Source organism: Lithobates pipiens, unplaced genomic scaffold (genome assembly GCF_037356315.1).
Source record: "Lithobates pipiens isolate NorthernLeopardFrog02 unplaced genomic scaffold, aLitPip1_a1.2 Scaffold_8, whole genome shotgun sequence".
Classification (NCBI taxonomy): Eukaryota; Metazoa; Chordata; class Amphibia; order Anura; family Ranidae; genus Lithobates; species Lithobates pipiens.
Window position 1 is genome coordinate 40682025 of NW_027507903.1, and position 20035 is coordinate 40702059.

At 49.0% G+C, this 20035-nt stretch overlaps 1 protein-coding gene across 1 annotated transcript in view; it reads right to left on the reverse strand.

The window, feature by feature from the left end:
* Positions 1–8582: 8582 nt before the first annotated feature.
* Positions 8583–20035, reverse strand: part of TICRR (TOPBP1 interacting checkpoint and replication regulator) — an 82739-nt gene continuing 71286 nt past the window's right edge. The window contains exons 21-22 of the mRNA XM_077472115.1: positions 19736–19855; positions 8583–9603 (exon numbers count right to left, since the gene is read on the reverse strand). Coding sequence (XP_077328241.1) covers positions 9464–9603; positions 19736–19855 — 260 coding nt within the window. The 3' untranslated portion in view covers positions 8583–9463. The remainder of the gene's footprint in view (positions 9604–19735; positions 19856–20035) is intronic.

Consider the following 20035-nt stretch of genomic DNA (forward strand, 5'->3'; position numbering starts at 1 on the left):
CCAGGGCAGTATTGTAGGAATCCCTGTCATTCAGCCTCTCCTTAATATTCATGCCACCAGGAGGGCAGCTAGCAGCCATTGCATCTCTTCTGCTGGCCATGGATGATCTGCTCCGAGCATCGCCCCTCCACTGTTTCACAGGCTGCACTAGAGGGACAGACTGAACCAAAGTTGTCCTGGAGTAGGGGGAGCTGGAATAGGGTGTCTGCAGAAAGGAATGCCCGAATGCCTTACCGTAGGTGTAGAGGAGGCACTAAGCTGCAGAACAGAGTCGGGACCGTGGAGGAGGAATTTTACACCCCCGTAAATATTGCACATGGGACTAGATGGCTAGCTGCCCCCCCCCCCCCCCCCGCTGACATCACTAGCACCGATGCAAGGAAGGAAGCCGACTCCTCCGTGCCTGCGCCATCAGTGCAAGTGACTGCCTGGGTGGGGGATTCCCCTGGCGTGCCAACAGAGTGGGCTTGGCGTGCCAGCTGTGGCACAAGTTCCATAGGTTTGCCATCATTGGTCTAGAGGCTCTGGACCCTTTCCTAGCCCCTGAAAATAACACAAAAAAGGAATCAGATTTCCTAAACTGTTTTGTACCATCTAAGTACTGAAGGACACACCTAATGTACAATTTATGAAAAATATGTTCCTGTTGCCTCACAGGACTCGAACAGAAGGTAGACAAAATAATTTCTTGCCCTCTAGGAAACTTAGAGGCCACCTTTGGCAAAAAGGCTGGATCCGTTTTAAAAATCACACGGTCTGGGAAAATCTGAAAAAAGGTGCCCTAATGGTGAGGGCTTCAAATTCACTAACCCTCCTTGCCGTAGTGATCGACCACCAAAAACACCATATTCAGGGTGACCAATTTTAATGCACAGGGCCCCAGCGACTCAAATGGCTCCCCAGTGAGGGCCTGTAACACGAAGGAGAGATTCCACACAGGGAAAGGGGGGTTCGGACTGCCTAAGGCTTTATAAAAAAAAAAAAAAACTGGCAATCCATGGATCTGTTGCTGCTATTCCAGGAATACACTCAAGGTGGATACCTGTTCTTTCAAAGTGCTAAGGGCCAACTATTTGCCTGCTCCTGACTGCAGAAATTCCAACACTGCTACTGAGCTGCGTATGTTGAAGGAGCTTCCTGTGCACCAGTTATTGAAGCATCTCCACACCTTTAGGTAGATAGCCTGCATCTCCTTTTCTCTGCAACCTAGGAGACTCACCACTAAATGATCCAAGAAACCCTTGCCCCTCAGCATTTCCTCCTCAGTAGCCAGGCTGCGTGACTCCTGGGGACAACAGATCAGCCCCTGAGAAAGAAGATCCTCCTGGATAGGCAGAATCCAGGGAGGTTCCACAGCCAGGTCCTTCAAGATGGAGAACCAGGGCCTCCTGGGCCAGTGTGGCACGATTAGAATGAGAGTTGTTTTTTTTTCCCACTGAAATTTTCTCAATACTGTTGGTATCAGTACAGGAAGGGGGGGGGGGGGCATAACACCTGGGGAACCGCTAGCTCTGAGCCAGTGCGTCCACTCCGACCTCCCCATCCTATCTGTTCAGGGAAAAGATGTGCACCTTTGTGTTCTCCCTCGAAGCAAAGAGGTCCACACATGGCCCCACCCCCTCTTTCGAGTGACCACCTTGAAAATGTCCTATTTCAAAACCCAGTCACCCTCTCTCAGCATTTTCCTGCTGAGAAAGTCTGTTACCTGGTTCTGTTCCCCCTTCAAATGTACCACTGAGAGGGATAGAATGTTGGCTTCGGGCCCACTTGAGGATGGTTTCTGCCAGGATCCACAGGAATCTGCTTCTGGTACCCCCTTTGCCTGTTAATATAGGCCACCGCTAAGGAGTTGTCCAAGTGGACCCGCATGTGCTGTCCCTGGAGTTCTCTCTGAAAGGCTCTAAGTGCCAAGGCTATTGCTCTCAGCTCTCTCCAATTTGAGGACTTCTTTGCGTCCTCTCTCACCCAGGTACCTTGTACCATCCAGGAATCTAGGTGCACCCCCCCCCCCAACCTGTGCCACTCGCATCAGTCACGACAGTCCTGGAGACCAGTAGGACCCACTCCAGGCCCTGTGACAGATTTGCCGCCTTTCTCCACCACCAGAGGGACCTCTTGACTTGACTCGGCACAAATATCAGGGAGTCCAGGGACCCCTGACTATCTTAAGCCACAGGGCCCAACTTGCTGAATTGGTCAAGGCTGCGGATCTTGCAGATATGCACACCAATTCAGGCAAGGCATCCGCAATATATGCCAACGCTTTAAGGAGCATGGGGAAAGAAGTCAGGATCATTTCTTCTCTGGAGCCCCCTGGCCTCTCTCCGCTCACACAGGGAGCATCCGCTAGGCTTGGTGCAATGCTCTGGTGCGCTGGTGGAGGATTACCTGGGGCTGCAGGATTACCTGGGGCTGCAGCATCTGGAAGCTGGAGAAGAGTGTCTTGAATGACTGGAAGGTGCTATAAAGCCCCTTGATGGACGCTGCTAGATCCGTACACTGTTCAGCTGACTGCTCCCTCACTAACCACTCAATGCACTCCTTACAGAGTGCCTTGCTTCAAGATTCCTCCATTGTGGCTCTGCATGAAGGACATTTCTTCTTGGAATTGTGGGGTGACTTGACTTTATTTGTGGCCTTGCTCTGAAATACAGACCCAAAAGAGAGAGCAGCCATAAATGCCCGCACTGTCCACCAGCACTCAACACAGAGAACCACCAGGTGTGCTCTCCCCAGAACCAACCACCACCAGGGTCCTAAATGCACATCCCCATTCTCCCCCCCATGACCACCAAGTGGGACAAACACCCATGGAGCTTCTGGGACAGGGTAAGGGAACACCACCCCAGGGTTCCTCTTACCTTCGAGTGGCTGGTGCTAGAATCTCCAGGAGCTGCTTGTGAAGCCTCTGCTTCTGACATTTCCCGCTGAGGATTGGTGGTCCCTCCTGCCTCCGTGCTCTGTCCCCACAGCAGAAACAAGGCTGCAACAGCCCAGCCCGCTTTCAGATCCCGTGGACGGAATCAGAAGTCACGGCAGAAGTGCCTGCACCCCAGTTCGCTGGCTGCAAAGTGCAGGGCGGCCTCTGTGCACTTCCCACAATGCCTCCACCTAGGCAGAAGAAAGCGGACTTCCCCAGACTTTCTGCTTCTCCAAGAGAAGTTAAGGTTCGTGCAAGATGCAGTCATTCAGGAACCTTCCAGGCCTCCTAGCCTAACAGACTGCAGGGTAAAATAGAGCCCCTTCGTCTCCCTCCCTCTCCCCCCAGGAAACAACCCTGGCCCCTTAGCGGAGGAAATGCCAGAACTGAGGGACAACGAGGCTTAAATCTTATATAAGGCTGTTTCCTGAGATGGGAGGAGCCAAGGTCTTTCTATGGTGACTGTCCTGAAAGTCGAACAGGGGAAATTTCATGTCAATAGCACCTTTAGAAATAGATTTGCCTAGAAAAATAGTGACGCGTTCAATACTTATTTTACCAGCTGTACATGGATAGTTCCAATAACTGGTTATCAAAAAGATTGAGACTGGGGTTTCTGCTTTCAACAAGCTTCCTAGGTCAGCGTCTGCTTAATCAGGAAGAACAGGAAGCTATCCCCTTGTCTGGAACAGCAACAACATGTATATAGTATAATCACATTTTAAAAGACAGAGAGAACAGCCTCAAACATGGACAATCCAGATGGCGGGTTTTGTACCACAAAGGAGGAGAGACCAAAACTAAAACTAATATGAGATCCAGGTCAACAGCTCTAAATATACCATATCCCCCGTCATGGTGCTCTTCTACATCATGCCTAAAATTCCTCTGAGCCTCACATGCTTAACCACTTGCTTACTGGGCACTTAAATCCCCCTCCTGCCCAGACCAATTTTCAGCTTTTGGCGCTGATGCATTTTGAATGACAATTGCGTGGTCAATCACGTTTAATAGTTATAAAATTTTGTAAACAGGTAATTTTTCTGCTTCATTGATATGCGCGGATGAGGCGGCACTGGTGGGCACAAATAGGCACAGTTAAGGCGGCATTGATGGGGACAGATGAGTTGGTACTGATGACCACTGATAAGATGGCACTGATGGGCCTGGATGGGTGGCACGGATAGGTACCACCGATAGATGGCACTGATGTGCAGCAGCACTGTCCAGGCACTGATAGGTGGTACTGTGGGCACTGACAGATGGCACTGGTAGGCGGCGCTTGTGGGGGGCACAGGTGGGCACTGAGGAGCTGGGGAACATCGCAGTGATAGGGATTGATGTCCCGCTCACTGCCACTTTTTTTTCTCTTCGCGCTGTCGGCCGATTACCATCTGTGTCGACATCATTGGCTGACAGCTGATCACGTGGTAAGGGGTCGGGATCGACCCCCTACTTTGATCTGTGATCCAGCGAGTCTCATAGACCCGCTGATCACAGAGCGTGCCGCACATGTGCCCGTCAGGGGGGAGCGCAGGCAGCTCATACACAGGACAACGTCAATAGACGCTGTCCCGGCAATGCAGGTCCGCGCTGTAGCCGTCATTTGGCTATAGCGCGGATCCCCAGTGGTTAAAAAGGTAGCAACTGTTTGAGGGGGGGGGGAAACACATTCCCCTCCGGGTAATCTATGTACATTACAAGAATCGTAACAAACATTGAAGATTCCTATCTTGTTTTTCGGAAGAAATAGCAGATGTCTGTCCATATGCAGATTGAATCTGTATGGGAGCGGTTTTAGAATTATCAATCAGCTGCTGCACTTGCAGGGTTCGAATGAGGAAAGTGTCAGTATCCCTTTGGGAGTATCTCACCAAAAATTAAATTTTTGTTGCAGGGGATGCTCTAAATCTGATTTGCATCTTAGTGCAGACTTCTGGGAAAATCAGTGAGCCTATCACACAAGCAAGAAATTACATTTCTGGGGTGCTCTCCATACACAGTGTACAGGAGGCCTTCAGGTAGCCATATTTAATTTTTGGAAAAGGAAAGATAACGACATTCAATTACAATATGACTTGTGTCGCAATTGTAATTTTTATTTTTCCCACGCAAGTGGAGTTACCTTTTAAGTTTATCCCTTGCAATGTTGGGTTCCTACTTGGGGTCTTTAAATTAGACTTTTTTTTTCTGCTTCATTCGCTAGCAGGCATGTCTGTGTGTTTCTACTGGATCTTATTTCTCGTTGATAGTATTTTGTTTTAGAGATTTTGCAAATATGCGTTCTTACAGTAGTGTGCTAGTAATGAATCTGGGGGGGGAAGGGGGGTCTGAGGTCCTTGCAAGACAAGAATGCGTTTCCTCAGGCCTACTTAAAGCGGAGCTCCACCCTAAAGTGGAGCTTCCGCTCATTGGAACCCTCCCCCCTCCAGCGCCACAATTGGCACCTTTCAGGGGGAGGGGGGGTGCAGGTACCTGTACAGTACAGGTATCTGCACCCACTTCCGGCAGAGATATCTGCAGAATCTATGCCCCTTTCCGAAGGTCCCCCGCTGTCTGCTGGGAAACACAGGGACCATCCTTATTACACTGCGCGACTCACGCATGCACAGTAGGGAACTGGGAAACGAAGCTGCAAGGCTCCACTTCCTGATTCCCATACCCAAGATGGCGGCGGCAGCACCCGAGAGACTATCGAGAGATCGGCTTGGGGTGCTGACATCGCGGGCGCGCAAGTGTCTTTATTTTAAAAGTTGCAGTATTTGTAGCTGCTGGCTTTTAAAAAAAAAACGGCGGAACTCTCGCTTTAAATCTCATCTTGTTTTTCAGTTTTGCTGTAGTGCAGGGATTTTTTCCAGTCGAATGTGCTCAGGGACTTATTAGGCTGTGTCGTCTGACATGGAGCCAAGTCACAAATGGTCAGTTACAGGCTTATCCTGCGGCATCCAGCCCATCGGGGGGGCCTGGGCACAGCACACAAAATGAGGGTGGGGAAAGGCCAATGAGAGCAGCTCAAGTAGCAATGTACAAAGAATCATCCTTTGCTGGTAGTAGTTGGGGTTTTTCTGGGCTGATCTATAATTTCTTGTTTGTCAGCATCCAATTCTCCTGTAGGTGGCAGCTTATCCCAACAGATAACGGCTTCCTGTGTCCCTAAATGGATAAGAAAATGGTACAGGAGAACTGAAAAAAAAACAACCTGCGGTGTAAATGCCTGTGACTGACTGCATCATTCAGTTCCACTTTAGTGCAGCTTGACATACTCTGGCAGTTCCTGTAAACTCCACTTGCCCTCCAGAAGGTCATGCCACACTGCGCCCAAAAAAAAACAACGTATGTCCTTTTTTCCCCCCACAAATACAGCTTTCTTTTGGTGGTATTTGATCACCACTGGGTTATTTTTTTTTTTAAAAAACTAGTAACAATGGCAATCATCAACTTCTAGAGGCACTGGGATATTGCTGCGGACAAAAATAGGACACTAAAACTTTGTGGGAACCAGTGACACTAATACAGTGATTAAGGGGTCGACCGATTATCGGTGCGGCCGAAATTCTCTTTTTGCAGGATCGGTACCCGTAACAAACTTACCAATATGAATTACTTCAAGTGGTGGTACCGGGTGATGCATGCAGCTGCACGCATCATCCCCGGTGCTATTCTTTAGCGTGGACGGTCAGCGTTCTTGTAACCACCACTGATGCCGTTATTACAACCAGCGAGAGGGGACGCCCCCCCGCTCCGCCCTGGTCTCTCATCCAACTAAGAGGTTCGAGTGACCAGCCGGCATGCTTTGTTTGGGTCTCAGATCTAGTAACCTGGAAGCGATGTCAAGACATCACTTCCGGATTACCGACATCCTAAAAGGCACCAGTTTTAAAAAATAGAAAGTATTTAAAAACGCAGACCATGGCGTTGTGAATACTTTTAAGTGCAGTGGAGGGGTTTGGGGTCTTATAGACACCAGATCCCTCCATAAAGAGTACATGTCACTGCCCATTACTATAGTATAGTAGGTGAGGTTGAGAAAGATACAAGTCCAACCTATGTGTGTGATTATGTGTCAGTGTTACATTGTATATCCCTGTATGTTGTGGTCATTAAGGTGATTAATAGTTTCTTGAAACTATCAATGCCCCCCCCACTGAAACCACCACCTGTGGAAGGGAATTCCACATCTTTGCTGGTCTTACAGTAAAGAACCCTCTTACGTAGTTTAAGGTTAAACCTCTTTTCTTCTAATTTTAATGAGTGGCCACAAGTCTTGTAAAACTTCCTTCTGCAAAAAAGTTTTATCCCTATTGTGGGGTCACCAATACGGTATTTGAATATTGAAATCATATCCCCTCAAGCGTTTCTTCTCTAGAGAGAATACGTTCAGCGCTCGCAACCTTTCCTCATAACTAATATACACCAGACTATTAGCTTTTTTGCCCTTCTCTGTACTCGCTCCATTTTCAGTACATCCTTCCTGAGGACTGGTACCCAGAACTGAACAGCATACTCCAGGTGCGGCTGGACCATAGTCTTGTAGAGCAGGAGAATTATAGTTTTATCTCTGGAATGAATCCCCTTTTTAATGCATGTCAATATTCTGTTTGCTTTGTTAGCAGCAGCTTGGCATTGCTGAGCCTATCATCTACTAGGGCCCCCAGGTCCTTTTCCGTCCTAGATTCCCCCAGAGGTTCTTCCCCCAGTGTATAGATTGCATTCATATTTTTGCCACCCAAATGCATTATTTTACATTGAACCTCATTTGCCATGTAGTTGCCCACTCCATTAATTTGTTCAGATCTTTTCGCAAGGTTTCCACATCCTGCGGAGAAGTTATTGCCCTGCTTAGCTTAATATCGCCCGCAAATAGATTGAACTGTTTACCCCATCCTCCAGGTCGTTTATGAACAAATTAAATGGGATTGGTCCCCACTACCCACACCCCTGACCATTCTGAGTACACCCCATTTATCACCACCCTCTGAATTTGCCCTTGTGCTGTCTCAAAGCAGGTTTACATTCCTTGTGACAGCAATAAAAGTGATTAAAAAAAAAAAAACTTTAAATCTACAGAATATCAACACCTTATATTGGCTATTGGCCTTAAAGGCAGCTGATAAATCGGTATCGGCCCTGAAAAAAAATAAAAAAATATTGGTCGACCCCTAACAGTGATAAAAATATGCACTGTCACTGAACCGACACCGCTTGGGAAAGGGTTAAACATCTAGGGCGATCAAAGGGTTAATTGTGCAACCATGTGTTTACACTAAAGGTATGTGCTGGACTTGATTCCCTGCTTTGCAGGGAAACAATCCAGCACATCCCCGCTGACAAGACAGAGCTTTGCATTGTATACATAGAGCTCTTTCCTGTCTCCCTCTGCTGATCAGTGCCAGCGGTCATCTATTGGCCGGCACCCGCTGTTCGGCATGTGCTGTGACTAATCACAGCACAAGTGGTGCGTGTGCCCCCTTCCAGAGCCTGATCACGTACTAGGCAAGTGATCCGGCACAGGAGAGGCACTTTGCCGCCATATAACTGGGCCATGCAGCCAGCAAGTGGATAAAGCCATTTCCTTACTGCTTTGTCTGACCTTAAACAACTATAATGTAAAGCCAGAGCAATCTATGTTAAAAACAAGCTGTAAATAACCAGGAGGCATTCATTTGTGAAATGATAGTTTATTGTTACAAAAAGTACCTTTTTAAAAGTATTTAATCTCTCAGCTACACATTATGTACATTGAAATGCTGTGAACAAAAGACAAGACAAAGAAAAAAAACAATATAAAAACAAGCTTTATACATACATACATACTGTTGCTTATTTACACATGGTCAATAATATATTCTTTTCTGCCGATACACATAAGACATCTGACTTAAAAATTGGACAACTTGCCTCAGGCAGCGCCCCGAGGGTGGCTACGGTGAGTAGCTGGTCACATTACATTACGCTGCTTTTCACACTTTCCAGTCTTCTGTAGAGCAAGTAATGAGGGAAAACTACCAGTGGATGGCCCTGCTTTCTCGCACCATGAGGATATAATGTAAACGTTTTGCATGTCAAACCACATAAAGTCAGACTTCAGCAGCAATGGAATCACAAATGCCTCCTGTGCCAACTAAGAGCCTATGAGACCCAGCAGCATTTTTTCCTTAAGAAAACCCAATGCCCCTTCCTAGATGAAGGGGTCCCCGACACCTGATGCCCCTTGTAAACAGTTTGGTGATCTATGAATATCAATATTATTTGCTCAAGCCAGAATGTAAAATCTAATCAGTGGGTGTAAAAGCTCTGAGCCAAGGAAAACCAGGGTGAGGGAGGAAGGAACAATTGCACTTTGTGTTACAACATTTGATGCCAAATTTGAAGTCCAAAAGCTGAAATGCTGACCTTTGACGCGATTCGCTGATCTAAGGCATCCGGTTAGGACTGCAGTCATTTGGAAGCAGACTTTGATCACCACTGCTTCCATAAAACATATTCTGCATTGGCACCTTTTATATATTATAGCAGCTACATTTCAACATTACAATAAATATGTCATGTGTTGAGATTTTTGCGTGTATATGTTCTGCTGATGGAACGCTTTGGAGGCGCAGTGCTAAAAGGAGAGTCATCAGGGTTAATGGACTGAAGTGTTGGTCTTTTCTGTTCTGGTGTACTTTGCTGGGACTCAAGATCTGGAATGCAAAAAAAAAAAAAAAAAAAATGAGATTTTAACAAAATGCATTAGGTTAGTATCCAAGCTCCCGGGTCACCAACAAAGATATACATTTACAGTCAATTGGGCTAATTTACTAAAACTGAAGAGTTCAAAACCTGATGCAGCAGTGCATGGAAACCAGTAAGCTTCCAGGGTTTTTTTTTTGGTCAAAGTTTAACCCCCTTCCCCCGCCGGCTCCTAGCCCTTTAAGAGCTTTTTGATGCGGGAAAGTGGGCATTTGGGTCATGTGATGGCTGGGATTGGCCGTCACAGCGATCGCATGATTTAAAATCTTCTAATCGCAAGTATGCATCAGGAGCATTCCGATCCCCGCTGACAACTGTGCTGGGAGTGCGCACTCAGCACAGAAATGGTTACATTTAGTCTGCATATATGTGGCCTCTCAGTGTTAAAGCCCACACACCAAGAGACCGTGTACAGCCGGCGGGAAAAGGTTAATTGAACAAGCTTAAATTAGAAGCCGATTGGCTACTATGCACAGCTGCACCAGATTTTGCACTCTCCAGTTTTAGTAAAATCAACCCGATTGCATACTTTACATCTGTCATGTACTGCTGATGCCTTACCAGTCATTGGCTGGAATTTTTTTTTTTTTTTTTCAGGAAATGTCCACAAAAGAGGAAAGTATAATTTAGATAAAAATGTGTTTTATCACACTATTAGAGCTGCACGATTAAACGTTAAAAGCGTGATCTCGAGTCAAGCCCCCTCAAGATCTCTATGCAAAATTTACCGATTCATTCATGTAACAAGTGTAGAGAGTTTTCTGCTCACTCAGCTGTCAAAAGAAAAAAACAAGCAGCCTGTCAAGTCTCACAACATTGTCCATGCTGGATAAGAGGACTATAAACATTGTAACATTTCGTTCTTAGGTCTGTAGATGAGGGAAATTTAACCACTTAAAGCGGAGGTCCACCCTAAAGTGGAGCTTCCGCTCATTGGAACCCTCCCCCCCTCCGGCGCCACAATTGGCACCTTTCAGGGGGGAGGGGGGTGCAGGTACCTGTACAGTACAGGTATCTGCACCCACTTCCGGCATAGATATCTGCAGAATATACGCTCCTTTCCGAAGGTCCCCCGCTGTCTGCTGGGAAACACACGGATCCCAGAGACAGCAAGACCATCCTTATTGCGCAGCGCGACTCGCGCATTCGCAGTGGGGAACCGGGAAATGAAGCCGCAAGGCTCCACTTCCCGATTCCCATAGCCAAGATGGCGGCGGCAGCACCCGAGAGATGATCGAGAGATCAGCTTCGGGTGCCGACATCGCGGGCGCGCTGGGCGGGTAAGTGTCATTATTTTAAAAGTCAGCAGCTGCAGTATTTGTAGCTGCTGGCTTTTGAAAAAAAAAAAAAGGCAGACTCCCGCTTTAGGCCGGGTTCACACTGCTGCGGGGGAGATCCGGATGTGATTCGCACCGCACTGCAGTGCAAATCACATCCGATCTCCGTAGCAATGCGAGTTCAGCCATACAGATAGTATGGCTGAATTCGCATCGCTCCCGCAGGAAACTCGCACGGGACCTTTTTTGGTCCGCAACAGAATCGGATCGCATGGGGGTTCACACCATGCGATCCGATTTCTGTGCGAGTCAGCAGATCGCACTGCGATATGCGGACGGATCTGGGGGTGTCATTAACATTTCATTTACACTCCCAGCCTTTCGCATAGGGCAGTGTGAACTGCCGGCGGGAGTCATGCGATGCGGGAAACGCTGCGGATTCGCGGCGTTCCCGCATCGCTGTGGTGTGAACCCAGCCTAAAAGACTAAACCTGACACTTGTTGCTTACAAAGTTAAAAACAACATGTTTTGCTACTTGGAACCCCCAAATATATATATATTTTAGCAAAGATCCGAGATAATAGAAAGGGGATTGTTGCAATATTTTGTGTTACACTGTATTTGCACAGCGGTCATTCCAAATTAATTTTTTGGGGGAAAATTTTTTTGGGATTTTTGTACTCACCGTAAAATCCTTTTCTCTGTAATTCACCGACCGACACAGCTCTCTGTAACAAAATGGGTTGTCAGCCCTATCACTGTAGATAACTAGGCAAGTTGTAATAAAACACTTCAGAACTTTTAGTTCCGCCCAGGGGGCGGTCCCTAGGCTACAACCCCACAGCCTGCTCTAGCAGAACTCAGTACGTCAACAAGCAGTATAACGTAAAGAGAAAAAGGAGGGGTAGGTGCTGTGTCGGTCAGTGAACTACAGAGAAAAGGATTTTACGGTGAGTAGAAAAATCCTATTTTTTCTCTTATATTCAAAGACCGACACAGCTCCTCTCTGTAATAAAATGGGACGTCCCCAAGCAGTGCCAAACGAGGAGTGGGAAAAACAGCATAAGAACTTCATCCACCATGGCAAGTGGGAACTAGTGAAACTAAACCCACAAAAAACAACAGTGTGTGGAAAAACAGCACCACATAACCGGGAATCCTCAACAGGAGTGATCCCCAAGACCGCAACAGTGCATTAACATAACAGTACTGCATTTTTATTGGAAAACCAGGAAAAAAATATAGATTGCATATGGAATTGCAACTACACGGCCACCTGCAAAACTTTGCAGCCAAAGCAGGCATCAGCCGATGCACGGACGTCTACCTTGTAGAACTTGGTAAATGTATGGACAGACGAGTAAGTCGCCGCCTTACACACCTGAGCGACCAACGCTTGGTGTCGGAAGGCCCAAGACGTTCCAATTGCCCTTGTAGAGTTGGCCGTGACCGGAAAGGGGGGCACCTGCCCCTTCAAGGCGTAGGCTTGTACTGCAATCTGTCTGATCCACCTGGAAATGGTGGCCGATGAGACCGCCATACCCTTCTTTGGACCAGCCACCGAAACAGTGAGTCTGACTTCTGAAAGGGAGTTGTGGCAGACAAATACACCTTCAGAGCCCTAACCACGTCGAGAGCATGAAGGGCCACCTCTTTGGGGTGCTTTGGCTTAGGACACAGCGATGGTAATACAATGTCCTCATTGATATGAAAATCCGAGACCACTTTTGGTGGAAAGGATGGTTGCGGACGCAACACCACCTTATTCCTGTGGATGACCAGATAAGGCGACTTGCAAGACAAGGCCGCCAATTCCGAAACCCTCCCGGCTGATGTGATGGCCACTAGAAAGACCACTTTCTGGGAAAGAGTCAACAGGGGAATCTCCCTGATATTTTCACGGCGGTTTTTAAAGCGCCGACAACACCAGGTTCAAATCCCATGGGGGTAACGGTGGGCGCAAAGGAGGGACTACATGTCGTACCCCCCTGAACGAAGGTACCCACTAAGGTGTGCGATGCCAGGGGTCGTTGGAGAAAAAAAAAAAAAAAAAAAAAGACAGCCAAGGCTGAGATTTGCCCCTTGATGGTGCTCAATGCCAATCTCTGGTCTTCTCCTTGCTGGAGAAAGAGCAGGATCCTTGCTATGGAAAAGGAACGCGGAAGCCACCCTTTCCCTTCACACATGGAGATGTAGGCCTTCCAGGTACGATGGTATATCTTCCGAGAAGAAGATTTCCGTTCCCTCAACATAGTTGGAATCACCGGAGTCCGATAGACCCCGATTCCTCAACACCTGGCTCTCAATAGCCATGCCGTTAAAGCCAGCAATGGTAAAGTAGGATGAAAGATTGGACCTTGAGATAGGAGGTCCTCTCACAACGGCAGTCGCCAGGGAGCGTCTGCCACCAGATGCACCAGGGCCGCTGAGGCTAATCTGGGGCAACCAGGATTACTGGAATCCCCTCGGCTTCCACTCTGCGAAGCAGACGTGGCAACAGTTTCAGTGGAGGAAAGGCATAGATCAGCTGGTACTGATCCCATGGAGCCACCAGCGCGTATGCCCACGGATCTGTTGTCATGGACACGAATCTTGGCACCTTCCAATTGAGACGGGAGGCCAATAGACCCACATCTGGTGTGTCCCACTTCAGGCACAGCCACCTGAATATCCCCGGATGCAATGCTCATTCTCCTGGGTCCAGCATCTGGAGGCTCAGATAGTCCGTTTGCCAATTTTCCACCTCTGGGATGTAAATGGCCGACAGGGCCGGTACATGTCCCTATGCCCACAGAAGTATGTGAGCGACCTCCTGAGCAGCGGCTGAGCTTCTTGTTCCCCCTTGGTGATTTATGTACGCCATAGCCGTGGCGTTGTCTAACTGCATCCTGATCGGAAGACACATCGACCATGTGTGGAGGCACAGCCTGATCGCTCTAAATTCAAGCAGATTGATCGAAAACTCTGATTCTTTCGTCGACCAGAGGCCCCGAGCCGACTAAATCCCCATCACTCCACCCCAGCCGGATAGACTGGCGTCCGTAGCGTTCACGGTCCATTTCAGAGGAAGGAACGATTTTCTGGACTGAATCACCGGGGACCTCAACCAGCAGATCAGAGTCCCTGACTGGCTGGCTGGCTCACCTGGATCTGTCAATCCAGGGACAACTGATATTTCAATAAGATCTCCTTCTGCAGTACTCTGGTGTGGAACTGGGCGTAAGGTACTGCCTCGAAGGAGGCTACCATGAGTCCCAGTGCCTGCATGCAAAACCGAAGCGACATCTACTTGCGGTGCATCAGCAGTTTTACCATGGACCTGAGAGTCTGCAATTTGTCTGAAGGGAGAAAAACTCTTACTTCCCTGGAGTCCAACAGTAAACCTAGGTACTCCAGACGCTGGGTCGGCACAATTACTGACTTCTTTAGGTTCAACAGCCACCCAAATTCTTGCAGGGTCTGCATGGTGATCACCACATCCTCCTCTAATTCTGAGGTGGAAGATGCTCTCAGGAGGAGATCGTCCAGGTAGCCCACGACCGCGATCCCACGTTGTCTCAGCAACACCAATACTGGAGCCAGTACCTTGGTAAAGAATCTGAGGGCTGATGCCAGACCAAAGGAAAGAGCCACAAATTGGTAATGGGCTTCCCCGACTGCAAAACACAGAACCTTTTGATGCCTAAGGCATATGGGTATGTGCAGGTACGCATCCTGGATGTCCAAGGACGCCAGGGAGTCCCGTTGATGGAGCAAACCGATTCCATTCTGAACCTCTGCACTTTTACAAAGTGATTGAGGGGTTCTAGGTCCAATATTGGACATACCCCTTCCTTCTTGGGAACCACAAACAGATTTGAGTAGAATCCCTGGAAGCGTTTCGATTCTGGGAACTGGTAATCACCCCTCGATTCAGCAAGTCCCTTACCGCTCTCCCAACAGGGTCTCCCGGCGAACTGGGTATGCTGGAGGGAAAGAATCTGTTTGGCGGCCAAGAGAGAAACTATCTTGTAGCCTGTGGAACTCAGATCGCAGACCCATTGGTCGGGAGGACCACCGGGCTGCAAACTAGCGCTGGACTCACCACCCTGGGGCATTCTGTGATGGTTACTAGCCGTGCCTGTAGTCCCCAGGAGGTTACCCAATTGCAGAGTGAAGAAACTGTCGGCATCAGCTGTAGAAAAGAGCAGTGAAACGATCTGCAGAGCTTGCACCTGCGTTCAGGGAATGGCCATCCAGCGTCCTGTATACACAGTGGACACAGGAAGAGAAAAAGAGGGAAGATAGGGACGTGGGAGAAAAGAAAAGGAGGTGAGGTGGCCCCCCGAATCGACCTCCCAGGGAATGCCCAGCTGCTCAACCCCCCAAGGGAGGGAGAGCCGTACTTACCAGTCCTGAAGAGCTGGGAGACATTCCATCACAGACCCACTCCTGCGCAGTTACAGGGTGGCTGCTGGCCCTGTATACTGTGATCCAGACATCAGTAGCACGGTCATATGTATACCCCAGAGCATTGAAGCTCACGACCACCTCTGGATTCCTAGGTCATTCTCCTTCACTAGGCTGGGGCAGCAGGGAGGGTTGTTAGCACAGGGTCCGCCCCCTGGGGCGGTACTGACCGTTCTGTGTATTGTGTTACAATTCTGCCTAGTTCTCCTAGTGGCAGGCTAACAAACCCATTTAGTTACAGAGAGGAGCTGTGTCGGTCGGTGAATATAAGAGGAAAAAAAAAGGCACATTGTTGCTGTTAGTAGAGAGCCTTGTGATGTTTACCTACACAGGACTCACTTCTGTCATTCGTTTAGCAGGTTCCAGCCATAAATCATTGGCTGGGACCTGCTAATCGGCTTGTGCTGTAGCACCCCCTACCTGCACATACTGGATCACATACATGCATGTGATCCAGCGCAGCGGGCCTGCCCTGCAGCAGTAGATCTGCAGTAGGAGTATCTTAAGTGGTTAAAGAAGGTAGTGGAAGAGTTCAGATGCAGTACAGTAGAACATACTGGGGGAGATTTAGGCTCCGTTCACATATATGCATTTTGAACCACATCCGATTCACATGACATATGAACCAAACCGGCTTTTTATGGAGCTGGTTCATATATCTGCCGTGCAAAGGCAATGCAAATTTAAAAAAAGGTCCTGTGTTTTCCGAGCACTGCAGTGCGGTTCAGATGCAAATTCCAGGCTAAATGCCTTCTATGGGAACACTTCTGAATGGCACATGTCATCAGTTTTTAACACAAATTGATAAAGAAAAACAAACAGCATAGGGGTCTGGTATGGATTTTAAACGGAACCTCACACCAAAAAAATAAAAAATAAATTATAAGTATGGGGCCGAAGGGCCTAGGGAGACGCTGTTTTTTCTCAAAATGTTAGTGCCGGTGTTCTGCCATATGGCGTCCGTCCATCGGATAGTGTCTGCCCCGTACTGCACAGGCACATTGCTTGCGCAGTACGGCACAGAAGGAGATTCAGAAAATCTCCGAAGATGAACGGCGCCTGCGCCGTGAGTGGAGGTGCTAGCCCCACCATCCAAGTGGACAAATATTAGAGGGCCGCTCGCCACGCTTCAAGTATGGCCTCGCTACACTCGGCTCTTTTTATTCCAACTCTATGTCCACTTGGATGGTGGGGCTAGAACCTGGACTCACGGCGCAGGCGCCGTTCATCTTCGGCTATTTTCTTAATCTGTGTCCTGTGTACTGCGCATGCGCAGTACACAGCGGACACTATCCGATGGGAGACACAATGTGATAGGACACCGGCAAATCATTTCAGCTCTCAGCGGGAAACCCCGACAGCTGAGTCATCGGTTGTTAAAGACAGGGCGCCTGGGTTTCCCTGCCAGCTCCTTAACAACCAGCTATTGTTAAAGACGCTGTTGGTCGCCAGCTCTGAAAATTCGCATCTGAACCACTTTGCAACTGGTTTGGAAATTTTCTGTGAAAATGGATGGGAAATTCGCACCGCACATGTGACCCTAGTTGTAGAGAAGTTTAAAGCAGGGTTACGTTATAAAAATTTTCCCAAGCTTTGAACATCTCACATAGCACTGTTCAATCCATCTGAAAATGGAAAGAGTATGACAACTGCAAACCTACCAAGACATGGCCGTCCACCTAAATGGACAGGCCGGGCAAGGAGAGCATTAATCATAGAAGCAGCCAAGAGGCCCATAGTAACTCTGGAGGAGCTGCAGAGATCCACAGCTCAGGTGGGAGAATCTGTCCACAGGACAACTATTAGTCGTGCTCTCCACAATTCTGGCCTTTATGGAAGAGTAGCAATAAGAAAGCCACTGTTGAAAGAAAACCATAAGTCCTGTTTGTAGTTTGTGAGAAGCCATGTGGGGGACACAGCAAACATGTGGAAGAAGATGCTCTGGTCAGATGAGACCAAAATTTAACCTTTTGGCTCAAAAGCAAAACGCTATTTGGCACAAAACACTGCACATCACCCCGAGCACACCATCCCCACCGTGAAACATGGTGGTGGAAGCATGTTGTGGGTATGTTTTATTTCAGCAGGGACAGGGAAGCTAGTCAGAGTTATTGTGAATATTTATTTGTAAAAAATTATGAAAACCGTTTATCATTTCTCTTCCACTTCACAATTATGTGCCACTTTATGTTGGTCTATCACATAAAATCCCAATAAAATTCATGTAAGTTTCTGACAAGATGTAGAAAATTTCAAGGGGTATGAATACTTTGTATCCTAGGCCCCTCCACAGCCCCCTTACTTGTTTTCCCGTCCCCTCCACAGCCCCCCCCCCCCCCCCCGAATCACATGTACTACTGTTCCTTCCTCGCATTCCCAGTTCCACCCACAGCTCCCCTCCTCGCATTCCCAGTTTCCCCCACAGCTCCCCTCCTCGCATTCCCAGTTTCCCCCACAGCTCCCCTCCTCGCATTCCCAGTTTCCCCCACAGCTCCCCTCCTCGCATTCCCAGTTTCCCCCACAGCTCCCCTCCTCGCATTCCCAGTCCCCCCCACAGCTCCCCTCCTCGCATTCCCAGCTCCCCTCCTCGCATTCCCAGCTCCCTCCACAGCTCCCCTCCTCGCATCCCAGTTCCCTCCACAGCTCCCCTCCTCGCATCCCAGTTCCCTCCACAGCTCCCCTCCTCGCATCCCAGTTCCCTCCACAGCTCCCCTCCTCGCATCCCAGTTCCCTCCACAGCTCCCCTCCTCGCATCCCAGTTCCCTCCACAGCTCCCCTCCTCGCATCCCAGTTCCCTCCACAGCTCCCCTCCTCGCATCCCAGTTCCCTCCACAGCTCCCCTCCTCGCATCCCAGTTCCCTCCACAGCTGCCCTCCTCGCATTCCAGTTCCCTCCACAGCTCCCCTCCTCGCATTCCCAGTTTCCCCCACAGCTCCCCTCCTCGCATTCCCAGTTTCCCCCACAGCTCCCCTCCTCGCATTCCCAGCTCCCCTCCTCGCATCCCAGTTCCCTCCACAGCTCCCCTCCACAGCTCCCCTCCTCGCATCCCAGTTCCCTCCACAGCTCCCCTCCTCGCATCCCAGTTCCCTCCACAGCTCCCCTCCTCGCATCCCAGTTCCCTCCACAGCTCCCCTCCTCGCATCCCAGTTCCCTCCACAGCTCCCCTCCTCGCATCCCAGTTCCCTCCACAGCTCCCCTCCTCGCATCCCAGTTCCCTCCACAGCTCCCCTCCTCGCATCCCAGTTCCCTCCACAGCTCCCCTCCTCGCATCCCAGTTCCCTCCACAGCTCCCCTCCTCGCATCCCAGTTCCCTCCACAGCTCCCCTCCTCGCATCCCAGTTCCCTCCACAGCTCCCCTCCTCGCATCCCAGTTCCCTCCACAGCTCCCCTCCTCGCATCCCAGTTCCCTCCACAGCTCCCCTCCTCGCATCCCAGTTCCCTCCACAGCTCCCCTCCTCGCATCCCAGTTCCCTCCACAGCTCCCCTCCTCGCACCCCAGTTCCCTCCACAGCTCCCCTCCTCGCACCCCAGTTCCCTCCACAGCTCCCCTCCTCGCACCCCAGTTCCCTCCACAGCTCCCCTCCTCGCATCCCAGTTCCCTCCACAGCTCCCCTCCTCGCATCCCAGTTCCCTCCACAGCTCCCCTCCTCGCATTCCCAGTGCCCTCCACAGACCCTCTCCGTGTATCCCAGTGCCCTCCACAACCACCCCTCCTTGTATCCCAGTCCTCTCCACAGGCCCCCCCCTCCTTGTATCCAGTCCCCTCCACAGCCCCCCTATCTGCATCCCAGGTCCTCCTTCATGCATCATTGTCCCCTCCCATATCTTATAAAGCAGACAGAAGAAAGATGGGGCATGTCGGAGCAGAGGGCAGGAGCTAGCCAACTTTTCATTTAACAGGCAGATGATTGGTTACTAGGACCGCCCCTAGCAACAAATCACAGGCATTGTAACTTGAAAAGTTGAACAGCTCCCACCTTTTTCTTGGACATGCAGCATCTTCTGTCTTCTCTACTTGCTTTGTAAAGGATGAAGGCTGTGGCGGGGGAAGGAGTCATCACAAGGGAGAGGAATCCCAGGCTGGTAAGTGGCCAGTCCAGTAAAGAGATTGTGATGCAGTCAGTTTTGGAACCGGGGTCTGACATTTTAGGACCATTTTAAATACATACATTTTATAAATATACACACATTATCGCAGACCAAATCATTTCTAATCCTGTATATGCAGTTATAACAACTAAAAACATTATTGCACAAGAAGTTCCTGCTTCCACAAACATTTTGTTGAAGCCAGAAAGCCATTAAGCAACTCTATAAATAAAACTAATGATACAATTTAATTCATTAAGATCTCACCTTGCATCTTTCTCTTGGAAGATGGCGTTTTTCCTTTAAACAGCATTGGCGACTGAGTAAGTGAAAACAGGCCACTTGCAGACAAGGAACTTTTTGGCACCTTTGCTGGTGGTGTGATAACTGCAAAAGAAATGCAATTTGTTAAAGTGGTTGTAAACCCCTCTGTGCAACTTGTACCTATAGGTAAGCCTATAAGGCTTACCTATAGGTACTGTAAAGGTACTGTAAAGATCTCCTAACAGGTGCCCTGTTTAGAAGATATTTACCTTGTAGTGCTCCGATGAGGCCATCGGCACCTGC